The sequence below is a fragment of the Protobothrops mucrosquamatus genome, unplaced genomic scaffold, assembly GCF_001527695.2.
Source record: "Protobothrops mucrosquamatus isolate PMUCROS unplaced genomic scaffold, P.Mucros_1.0 scaffold432, whole genome shotgun sequence".
Lineage (NCBI taxonomy): Eukaryota > Metazoa > Chordata > Lepidosauria > Squamata > Viperidae > Protobothrops > Protobothrops mucrosquamatus.
In genome coordinates this window covers 567988-580801 of record NW_015386757.1, presented here as the reverse complement: position 1 = coordinate 580801, position 12814 = coordinate 567988, and the positions used below count along the sequence as shown (strand labels likewise).

The 12814-nt window shown below is 36.5% G+C and overlaps 1 protein-coding gene across 1 annotated transcript in view; it reads left to right on the top strand.

Annotated features, from left to right (window-relative positions):
* Nucleotides 1-310: 310 nt before the first annotated feature.
* Nucleotides 311-12814, top strand: part of PIGK (phosphatidylinositol glycan anchor biosynthesis class K) — a 101265-nt gene continuing 88761 nt past the window's right edge. Inside the window, exons 1-5 of the mRNA XM_015816348.1 lie at nucleotides 311-429; nucleotides 6878-6931; nucleotides 7560-7651; nucleotides 10447-10582; nucleotides 11603-11714. Of these exons, the coding sequence (XP_015671834.1) occupies nucleotides 331-429; nucleotides 6878-6931; nucleotides 7560-7651; nucleotides 10447-10582; nucleotides 11603-11714 (493 nt within the window). The 5' untranslated portion in view covers nucleotides 311-330. The remainder of the gene's footprint in view (nucleotides 430-6877; nucleotides 6932-7559; nucleotides 7652-10446; nucleotides 10583-11602; nucleotides 11715-12814) is intronic.

The window sequence follows — 12814 nt, the reverse complement described above, 5'->3', positions numbered from 1 at the left end:
TGTTATTCTACTCTATCCTGGCAGTAAAACTGCAGTAAATCTCCCTACAAAGATCTTTTAATTGACTGCGTGCTTTCCAGTTAAGCACTTCAATCAATGGCCTTCATCATTTTTGCTCAGCATCGTCACGAGGCTTGGGATCTTTTTCCCCAGTTAAGATTTACGTTCAGAACCAGGAGATCGGCGCCAATGCCCTACGTACTGGGCATCTCAACGCCGAGAGCAGAGTCGCAAACTTTAGGGAAAAAGGAAAAAGAGGCGGAGTTACAAAGCGTCGGTAGCCAATGGTCGACCGCTCTTCCTCCTTCCTGGGTCCTGCGGAGAGGCAAGATGGCTGCCTCCAGACCGAGCCGGTGTCTTTTTCCTGCAGCAACAGCGCTGCTTCTTTTCTTCAGCCGCTGCAGTACGGCGGTGGGTCGCGGAGTGCAGGTACGCCGCGAAAGGCAGGGGGACGGCTGGCTGCCCGCCTTTATTTCTCCCGCGTGTCCCTTGCTTTTTTTTTTGCCCCCTACCGTGAGTGGATTTTGAAATCCAGGACTTGAATTTCCGATTCCGTGAGCCGGTCTCGGTTGCATTTTGCAAATACGTGTCGGAGGCTCAAAGACCACCCCCTAAAAATAAAACGGGCTGGAGACTTTTAAAAATCTAGTTGTCTATTGCTTTGCAATTTAATGTAGTGTTGGGAAAAAAAATCTGTCCGGAGTGCTGGGCTCCGGCGCTGGATTCTGCCTTCTCTCCTCTTCCCCCCCATCTCCAGCAGTCATTGCAATCCTGGAGAGCGAGAGAAGAGGAGTGGGCAGGTGTGGCTTCTCATGGGGTCGCTCAGGTCTGATGCTCCACCGTCCCCTGATGGCCTTTGGCGGGGACCGTCCTTGGTCCTCTTCACCCAGGAAATTTCAAGGCACCTGGGATGATCTTAGCCACACCAGAAGCAGTTAGATAGTTAGCTTCCTTCGATATCGAATTATAATATATATCCCATTGCAATTCTATAGCTCCATATTATGGTCATTTTATTTTGGTTTTATCTTAATTATACATCATCTCCCTATATTGTATCACCAACATATCTTATGTACAAACATACATGTATGCGTATACACATACACATACATATATACATTCATACATATATATATGCATATAGTCCTCAATTTACGACCACAATTGAGCCCAACATTTCTCTTGCTAAGTGAAACATTTGTTAAGTGAATTTTGCCCCAATTGATGTCCTTTCTTGCCACAGCTGTTAAGTGAATCACTGTAGCTGTTGGCAACACAGTTGTTAAGTGAATCTGATTTCCCCATTGACTTTGTTTGTCAGAAGGTCGCAAAAGGTGATCACATAACCCTGGGACACTGCAACTGCCATAAATATGAGTGAATTGCCAAGCATCCAATATTTGATCACATGATTATGGGGATGCTGCAGTGGTCGTAAGTGTGAAAGATGGTCATAAGTTACTTTTTTCAGTGCTGTTGTAACTTTGAACATTCATTAAATAAACTACCTGTATATACATATTTTATGATGCTTTATTTAAACTAAATTTGTATATCTGATTGATTGCATGATCTCTGTAGATACTATTCGTTAAATAAAATAAATTTACCCAGTTGCTGCCTTTTGTGCTTGCCTTTTGTGGAGCTTGGCCAGCAGTCCACCTAGTGGGCTGAGGGAAGTTCATGAAAAATGGCAGCTTGCTGGAGCATAATCCTGTGTTCACCTTTTCATGAGGAAAGAGAATGAAAAGTTTGGAGAGAAAAAGTTTAAAAAACAGTAATTGGACTTTGTAAAGAAACCACTTACTTACTTACTTACTTACTTACTTACTTACTTACTTACTTACTTACTTACTTACTTACTTACTTACTTACTTACTTACTTACTTACTTACTTAGTCATTCATTCATTCATTCATTCATTCATTCATTCATTTGCATCCAGCCTGAGAAAGAGAGTGACTGGCCCAAAGTCACTCAGCTGGCTTTTTTTATTATAAAACTAAAAGTGTATTATATGCTTTTATGTTCATCAGCACATCACTATTTCAGGTAGTCCTCGACTTAACAATAATTCATTTAGGAGCCATTCAAAATTACAACAGTGACTCATGATCGTTCTTCACACTTATGACTGTTGCAGCATCCTCCTGGTCATGTGCTCAAAACTCAGATGCTTGACAACTGACTGATTTATGATGGTTGTAGTGTCCTGGCATCATGTGATCACCTTTTGCGACCTTCTGACCACTAAAGTCAATGGGGAAGACAGATTCACTTAACAATCATGTTTCTAACTTAACAGCTGCAGTGATTCACTTAGCAACTGTGGCAAGAAAGATCATAGAATGGGGCAATACTCACTTAGTAACTATCTTGCTTAACAACAGAAATTTTGGACTCAATTGTGGTCATAAGTCGAAGACTATCAATATACTGGGTTTTGCATTCTATGGAATTGAATTATCTAGGGCTTTTCTACTTTGTAGAAGTATATATCAGTTATAATCAGTTTTCACTCATATACATTATACAGGAAAAAAGGCCTCAGTGTGAATGGAGAGAAAGAGATATACCCCCTCCCCACATGTCTTCTCAAGGATATCCTAAAAGGCAGGAGCTCCTTCATCAGCATCAGCATTTATATCCCATTTTTCATTCAAATGCTCAAGGTGGCATACACAGTGCTGTCCTCCTGTTTGGCTTTGTTTTTTTAATAACAAGAAACCTTGAGGTGGGTTGCATTGAGAGAGACCTGACTGTCTCCAGTGAGCTTCTGAAGCTGAAAGTACTATGTAGTAGAAGCTCCATCTCACATTCCTTATCCAACATCTTTTAATCACTACTCCTCACTGACTCTTTGAGCATTCTCACTGCGGGAATCTGTCTACAATTCCAGAGGTAATGCTGCAAAACTCTCTTTGCAGTGTTTTCTCTGTGGGAGTAGCTGAATAGGAATCAGATTATGCAGCACTTTGTATTCTAATGCAGAAATGAGCGGGGGTATAAATGTACGCAATGAACCAAATGTATTTTCTCTGGGATCATAGGGGTACCCATGCAATCCTGAGGAAAGCTTAAGCTGCTTTAAGAAGTTGCAAACAAGAACTGTTTTTAAATTCCAAATCACTACTTTGCCTTCAGGTCCAAAGTGCTGCAAAGCTCTAACCAGTAGGAGATTTGGTGGTGGCGGCGGCAGTTCTTGCCCCCCCCCCCCAAAAATGGCCCATGTAACACCACTATTCCATGAGCTGCATTGGCTGCTGGTTTGCTTCTGGGTGCAGTTCAAGGTGTTGGTAATTACCTTTAAATTCCTTCCTTGTATATGTCCAGGCCTCTTGCATGACTATCTCATCCCACCGGGATTGGCCTTGTTGACAAAGGAGGCATGCTGTAGTCCCATCACCCCAATTATTCCAGCTGGCAGGATCCAGGAAGATGGCCTTCTCTGCCATTCCTCTGTCCTGTGGAACATCTTGTCCTGCCTCTGGTGTGAGGTTCACCCCGACCCTCCTGACCTTCTGGAAGAGCCTAAAGACCTGGCTCTGCCAGTTAGCTTGGAGCTTCAATGGGGGAGTATCACAGTGGAGATGGTTGATCAATTAACAACAGATCCCACCTTCCCCCCCATCCTGTTCCCTTTTAATTGGGCCATAAGTTCTGGATTTTATATTAACTTATGCTCTTAGTTTATATAGTTTTGATTTTTATGATTTTTATGAGGTAAGATGGGCAGCCTATACATTTTATAAATAAATAAAATAAACCCTTTGAAGTAGAAATTAATTAGGTGACTATTTGAAGCAAAACCCTGGGGTTAGGGGAATGCAGTGCCAGTTTCAGTTTTGTATATCTCTTGTGCATGATTTCCATTTTTTTCGTAGATTCCCCCCCCCCCTGCTCCCCAATGTCATTTTGCTCCTGAAGAGTTGTGCCAAATCTCAGAACTTTTGTTTCCCATTTTCTGTGTGTATGTGACAATGTAAGAAGAATGTTGATTTTGGATTTTTAAATGTAACCAACTTGTTCTGGATCTAATTCAGAAGTCATGCATTCATGCATTTTGTTTCCAATAGTAGCTGGCTGTATCTCTCTAGAAAGCCAACGGGGTCTTGGGATAATAGAGCGCTGATGTATTTGTTGGTCTTTTCAGTTGGAAGAGGGAGGGTTTGCTTGGCTTTCATGGTTGTAGCCTTTAGCAGATTTATTTATTTATATTTGTTAAGGCTGTTTAATTGATTTATGTTTTCTTGAAATAATGATTTTAAAAAGAATAAACATGCACTTGATTTGTTTTATGTCACATCAATCAGTTTGTTTCAACAATTCCATTAACAAGGATGGGAAGGGATTAAATACATAGATTACAGAACAAACTAGACAATTACATAAAATAGTATTCATTAGACCGGTAGTTCCAATTTATTTGTCACACTGCTGTGATGATAATCCATTGCCCAAGCTCTGGAAATTGAGAAAACAAAACCTGGCATTTTTTCAGGTCAACTAAATTAATGTTTCCCCCAAGAGTTGTATTTAGACATTTAAATTGGATGTCACAAAAAAATAGACCATAAAGCAAATTATGACTACATGGCCAGAGTCAGGAGTTATGTGGTATTTTCCCCAAATGACCTAGAATTGACATTGAACATCTGTTGAACATTAGAGAAATTTTAAGGCTGCGATTAAATACAAGCTTTAAATAATCCAAACTAGGTTTTTTTCCACTACATAACAGGGAACAGTCTTATTATTTTTAGTGGTGCTCAATCAGATTGAACAAAGACATTATCAACCCAATCTTTAAACATTTATGTGGCTGAAAAAAACCTCAAGAATGAAAATTCAAACAAAAAGCCCATAATACTATGATAAACAGTATAAAATTTGAAAACAGAATGGATTTGTTGTTGATTTAGTTCTTATTTGTTCTAAAAGGAAAAGATTGACTAATCTTGAATCAAACAGGGACAGAAAATTGAACTAATAATTCAATAAATTAATTGTGATAGTAAATCTATTATGAGTTCCAGGACATAAAATTGTTACTCTGGATTTTGGTATCTTAAGTGTAAATATTTTTTTACTATCCAGATTCTGGCACCATGGGGAAAATATGCATTAAGTGTTCCATTTAACCATTGGCCAGCTTTCAGTTTCAGTGATTGATAATGGCTAGTCTAAGTAAATATTTCACATTTAGCTAATAATTTTTTTTAAAAAAAATACTTGGCTAAGACTAACTCATAATTGAAGGCTAATCAGATAAAGAAATAAGGATCAAGTTATCAGCATAAAGGGAAATAATGTATTTCTCTCACATAATTGAGCTCAAAACAATCTCACAAAAATCTTGTGTTGTTGACAAAGAGGTTAAAAAAGTAGAACCTGCTTTTGTTTTATTCTTTTTTTCCTCTTTGGTTGCCATCTTTAATCAAGTTTCCAGACAATGAAGAGAATTCTTTGTTGTTCTTTGATATGATCCATGAAAGGCTTTTTATACATGCAGACTAGCAGACTAAAGATTTCTTTAAAACAAAGCAAACTTAGAAATGACTTAGATGAGGGAATAGAAGGGGAACTCATCAAATTTGCAGATGACACTAAGCTGGCAGGAATAGCCAATACCCTAGATCAGGGGTAGGCAACCTTGGCTCTTTTATGACTCGTGGACTTCAACTCCCAAAATTCCTGAGCCAGGAATTCTGGGAGTTGACGTCCATGAGTCATAAAAGAGCCAAGGTTGCCTACCCCTGCCCTAGATGATAGGCTCAAAATCCAGATGGATCTTGACAGACTTGAACACTGGGCCCTATCTAACAAAATGAAATTCAATGTAGAGAAAAATAAAGTCTTACACTTAGGCAAGAAAAAACAAATGTACACATATAGATTGGATGAAACATGGCTTAATAGCAGTAACTGTGAGAGGGATCTTGAAGTTTTAGTAAACAATCAATTAAATATGATTTAGCATTGTGCGGCGGCAGCCAAAAAAGCCAATGCAATCCTAAATTGCATTAACAGAGGGATTCAACAAAAATCATGTAAGGTACTAATAACACTCTATAAACCCTTAGTAAGACCAGACCTAGCATACTGCATCCAGTTTTGATCACCCCACTATAAAAAAGATGCAGAGACTCCAGAAAGAGTGCAGAGAAGAGCAACAAAGATAATTAGGGGACTGGAGGCTAAAACATATGAAGAAGGGTTGCAGGAATTGGGCATGGCTAGTCTAGTGAAGAAAAGGACCAGGGGTGACATGATAGTAATGTCCTGTCACAAAGAGGAAGGGGTCAATCTATTTTCTATCTAAAGCGCTTGAAGGCCAGACAAGGAACAATGGATGGAAACTGATCAAGGAGAGATTCAACTAGAAATAAGGAGAAATCTGACAGTGAGAACAATCAACCTAATGGAACAGTTTTCCTTCAGATATTATGGGTGCTTGATCACTGGAAGCTTTCAGAAAGAGACTGGACAGCTGGAGAATTTTGGGAGTTGAAGTCCACACATCGTAAAGTTGCCAAGGTTGAGAAACACTGGTATAGAGTCTCCTGCTTGAGCAGGGGGTTGAACTAGAAGACCTCCAAGGTGCCTTCCAACTCCGTTATTCTGTTATATGGAGGAAAAGGTTCTTTTAAAAAGAGAACCATATTTTAGAGTAAACATGCAGAGGATTGCTCTGTATAATTTCATAAATATGTCAGCTGGTGTTATGTTTATGCTAATTAACTTTTCCAGTAAAGTAAAAAATAACTTTTGATTGGATAAAAACATTATATTTAAAATATTTGTGGAATTTGTATTTGTGTGTGTGTGTGATCCTATTTTAGTTATTTGTATAGTTTATATATTTTCTCTTCAGGATCAAGCAGAACAGTTTTTTAGAAGTGGACATACAAACAACTGGGCAGTTCTGGTAAGATAACCCATTCTGATTAAACGTAACCTAATCTAAACAAATCTATTGGAATATATCAAATGGTACCATTGAAAAGAAAAGATGGCTTACCTCCACAGTGATAAAATTGCTTTTCATGCAAAGATAGTGGGTTGGATCTGATTCTATCCTATATTCTATATCCATTAAAAAAAAGAATAAAAGATAAATAATTCTATTTAAATACCTGTAAAGCATTAGCCATTACCAATGCTTTTTTTTTTTTTTTTTTTAAACCTTTTCAGAAGTTTTTCAGAAAAAGTTAGCCTTCATGCTTACCTTGATCTTGATTTATTAATTTACTAAGGCTGTATGTTGTAGGAAGTATATGCATGTGTGGGAGAAGAAATAATATAGAGTAGGGAGGTCTTTGAAGATTATACTGCAGGTATTAGTCTTCATTTGAGAGAGAACAGTTCTTCAGTTTCATTGGCGAATTTGTCTTTAGTGAAATTTCCAAATAAGCTGTAGCTCAATGACCCATTTATTGCTGCACAGTTATGTTGTTGCATTATAGACACATAATTTATTCTTATCCACCCCCCTCTCTCTGTGTATATATTAATCATGCAGGCTTGCATATTTATTTGTCTCTCAATCTGTTTAGGTGTGCACATCTCGATTCTGGTTTAACTATCGGCATGTGGCCAATACTCTCTCAGTTTACAGAAGTGTCAAGAGACTTGGAATTCCTGATAGGTAAGAAGAGCCTTTTAAAATGGTATCAAGTACAAACAGGATAATTAATCTACTAATGTGATACTATACTTGTCTAATCTTTCATTATTTTTTTTATATCTATGTATTTTCATTAGACAGGTTCTAAAAGGAAATATGAAAAAAAAGAATGAAGTTGAAAAATCCTGGATGTTACAGCTTTCTAAAGTACTATTAATTAGTTGTAAATAATTCAGAATATTCAAATAAAATATCTTTATTACAGTCTTTGATCAGCTTTTTCAAATTTTTTATATTATACCATTTTAAAATATTAATGATTACTAATAAACCTTGAGCTAAAAGTGGGTATTCAGAACCATAGTTAACACAATATAGGTCACATCTTTGCCATTTCTGGTTTTTTTGTGCTTTTTTTTGTAATTGTTCTTTTTTAAAACAATTTGTAAACTGCCCTGACTCGTTGAGGGTCAGGTGGCATATACATATGATAATTATGATAATGGTTCATTGCATAGTCAACCAGATTTTTATTATGACCTGAAGTAGATGCAATATGAATCTATTGTAATTAATTAGATGCCTTTTCAAAATTAAAATGTACATTCTGCATAGAGAAACTGAATTTTTGGATGTGATACTTGTATTAAGTCATAGTCTAGGTATAGTTCGCAGTTTAAATTGAATTCTTTGGCATATTTGCTTTTAAAGTATGAAGTTATTTTAAATGAAAACATGCTCCCACAACTTGAGTAGTTATTATTCCATTGAGGACTTTTCTATTGAAGGTATATAGATATTTTTTTTGTTAATAGCCAACAAAAAAATATTTTGGCTTGATCTTTGATATTCCAAGTTTTTATGAATGAATTTGGCTGGAAAGCATTTATTCTGAATCAATTCATCTATGAGGCAGTTAAACGACATTATGTTTGTATTTATGCTTAGGCAATTTTTTTTAAACAACAAATACATTACTATTGGATTAATCATCTAAAATTTCTCCTGCACTAGTATATTGAAATAAATTGTTTGATAAGTTAATTAATTATATGCCTGTTCATTAATTTGATTTTAAAAACTGTTTGATAAGTTACTTAGACGCCTTTTCAAAAATTTGATTTTGATTTGTTTACAATCTTAATTGTAAAAAGATTAGTTCAAGTCTAATCTAACATTGGAGGTATTAGCAGAGAAATATGTTCATAGACATAGGCATATATTTAACTATGGATATGAATGAAAGAGGGAGATTACATATTTTTTTAAAATGGAAATACACAATTTCTAACACAAATATATGCAGAAGACCTATTATCTGATTAATACTCTAAACTGGAAAATTCATCACATCGCTTTTCATAGCTTGAAAATAGATGACTTTGTTTATGATGAAGAATTATGAATTCAAATCACTCAAAAATGTAAATGTGACCATGTTGCATAGACATTTTTGCAAACTGAGAAGATGGGATGTAAATACAGTGACCATAGTTTCTTGGAAAAAAATAAAGGACAAACCTGGAAAAGGAACAAAACTGAAATAGTACATTACAATGTTAAGTAGTGTACATAAAGGATAAAAACCTGTTTATAATTTTGCTGTACAGTATATAACATTATTGCTTTACAAAGGAAAATTCAAGAGCAAAGCCAAGAAAGCAATTAATTAATTTAATCTAAAGGACAGCTTTCTGAAATAAAGGATTATTCATTATAATAAAGGATGTATGTTCACTCTAGATATAAATGACTATGGAGATTCTCAGTCAGTCCATCTGCATATGAAAGACGAAGATCATTCTTTTGTAGACAGTAAAGTCTCATTCTAGACAGAGGACCGCTGGTTTGAAAGAGGGGTAAAAGAAATCATCTACATTAAAACTGAACAGCCCTGTCTCAACAAAGGGGGAGGGATATGACACCACCATTTCCTGTTTACAACACAGTCCTTTCAGCAGTTCTAAAAAGGCTCCATGCCCATTTGCACTACTCAAACCTCCATGTGCCCTCAACGATTCTCAGAAAGAATGCTAATGACCAGATGACTGCAAGGAATATAAATCCTTCCATTCCCCATCATTCAGTCAGAATTGAAGAAGCTTGTTGGATGAGAAGTGAAACATCTTCAAGGAAAAACAAAGAAAGTCCAGTTGCCTCTTGAAAAAGCACCTTGTTCAAATAAATAAATGCTCAGAATTAATAAAGACAGTGTAGCCAAAAATATCTTCCAGGTTTGATAGCATGCTTCAAAATTTGTCTGAGAACAGGAGATTTTTTTTCAGGGGCATAAATATGAGATGGATTCCCAAGTTTAATTAAATTGCCAAACTTACTGTAACTGACAATACTCAGTATTGCTCCTTAATGAGGAATGCCAGAGACTGAACCCTGTACTTTCTGCATAAGTTACATCTGCCAAATGGCTGTGGTTTGCTCCCTACATTAGCATCTATGCTAATGATAAAACAGTGAGGAAGAAAACTGATGAGTACAATGAGAGAGAGAAAAAACAGATTAATTTCAAGGGTGAGCCAACCACCTATTCTTGTTTTGAAGGATTATTGAGTTTCGTAAATTGCACAGAATTGAATACATGTGAAAATACAGTAAAGTTAGCCTTATTAACTTTTAAAAGCTATTTCTTCATTCTGTGTGAATTTTTGGCTTAGTCACAGAATGCCTTGCATAGAAAAGAGGATTAAAGCTATTAAACAGACTTTCAAAGTTAGCAGGCCATGTATGTTTCTTGAGGCTTTGTGTTGCTACTGCACTCAAATTGTTTATTCAAATTCATTTATTTTCTTTCCAATTAGTCATATAGTTTTAATGCTAGCAGATGATATGGCCTGCAATCCAAGAAATCCGGCTCCAGCTACTGTGTTTAGTCACAAAAACATGGAACTGAATGTCTACGGAGATGACGTGGAAGTGGATTACAGAAATTATGAGGTTAATTCTTAAATACAGTCCGTATTAAAATGTAGAAAGGTGATGTGGAAGGGGATAATATTTAAGTCAATTGATTTGATGAGAACTTGCAACTTCTTGGGCCTCAGAGATGTTCTTCAGCACAAAATAGAAACCCGGAACACATTCAAAATGATGTATGAGTTTTAGGACTTTGCATGCTCTGGTATCAAAGTCTTTAGCCTACCAAATCTAGTCAAATCATTGTTTAATCAGTGGAATATATCAATATCCTGAAAACTGATATATTTTTCCCATGGTTAATAATTGGACACAGTAATGTTCCCACCTGAACCTTTTAAAGCAGGTATGGAAGACCCATGGATCCAAACCACAAAACTCAGGATTTTAGCAATGTGACAAAAGACTACAGGTGTGAAACCAATTATTCTTGTTAGCTTTGAGCTGGAAAGTATAATTGTGGTCACATTGTCTCCCACTTAGCAACCATTTTGCTTAAAGACAAACCTGCCAGACCCAATTCCTCCTAAATGAGGATTATAGTACCTGTACAGGAGTTGAGATTTTGAGCATTGTTAGTTATTGTCACTAGCAAGGTTTTCTGAGTACTTTTGGAACCTTAAAAAATTATTTTCAGAGCTGGTAGATGTGAGGTTTGAGATTTCATAGGACAACTTTTTTTTACTGAGCAGATGGATGATTTATTATCAAGTGATTTTTAATCACTGGAATGTAGCTTCCCATAAGCCATGCAGAATTTTAAGCTTTAAAATATGTCTATGAGCATTTTCCCATGGCAACATGCAGTTGTGTTGATGGTAAGAAAATGTTGAAATGGTTCCCAGAGATAAAATAATAAAATTTGACAGGTGTTCAAAGCACTGAATGTATATATTATGAAGGCTGAAATATGACAACGTAACCTGAGCTAATAGTACATTAATGATCTATAATATGCAGTAGTGTATTATTTTATTGGACAGTTGATTTGAAAATAATGCCTGTAAGATTAAATGCAAACTCTAACTGTTCATTGTTTAGGTTACCGTGGAAAATTTTTTGAGAGTGTTAACAGGCCGAATCCCAGCAAGTGCGCCTCGTTCCAAACGTTTGCTTTCTGATGACAGAAGCAATATTCTCATATATATGACAGGTAATTGTATTTTCTTTGGCATTTCCTATAATAATAATAAACACTCAAACACTTCATAACCATCTGAAATGGCCATTTACATCAGTTTGGAAAAGGCTGATATAATTACCTGGCTGATTAATGCATCACCCAGTGGTCAGGTCCACACACTGTCCTAATTCCCGATCTATAGTTTAGCAATGTTAGGGTTAGGGTTGTCACATATCATACTAGTTAAAAGCACAACTAATCGTTTTATGGTTACTATGATATGTGATTCTTCCAAATGAGCAGCTTACAAAATATTACAATAAAGATTCAACAGAAGTACAGAATTATAAAAGGAGAAAGTCTGGAAAAAATCAATGGTTTATCAAAAGACAACTATATCCCTCAAAGGACCCATCATCACTCTGACCCAAGGCCTGGAGATTGGCAGGTTTTGATGGCTTTCAATCAATCAGAATAGAGCTGGAAGGGACCTTGGAGGTCTTCTAGTCCAGCCCCCTGCAAAAGCATTTCAGACAAGTGGCTGTCCAGTCTCTTCCTAAAATCCTTGAGTGATGAAGCAAGCTGAAGGCAAGCTGTTCCACTGGTTAATTGTCCTCACTGTTAGGAAGTTTCTCCTTAATTCCAGGTTGCTTCTCTCCTTGATTAGTTTCCATCTGTTTCTTGTCTTGCCTTCTGGTGCTTTGGAAAATAAATTGTCCCCCTCTTCCTTGTGGCAGCCTCTCAAATACTGGAATACTGCTATCATGTCCCTAGTCCTTTTCTCTAGACTGGCCATTTCTAAATCCTGCAGCCATTCTTCATATGTTTTAGTCTCCAGATCTTTAATTATCTTAGTTGTTCTTCTTTGCACTTTTTCCAAAGTCTCAACATCTTTTTTGTAATGTGGTGACCAAAACTAGATGCAGTATTCCAGATGTGGCCTTACTAAGGTTTTATAAAGCGGTACTAATACTTCACATGATTTTGATTCTGTGCCTCTGTTTATACAACCAAGGATTGTATTAGCTTTTTTGGCTGCTGCCGCACTGCTGGCTCATACTTAAGTGATCGTCCACAAGGACTCCAAGGTCCCTCTTACAGTTACTGTTTTTGAGTCAGGTTTTGCCTAA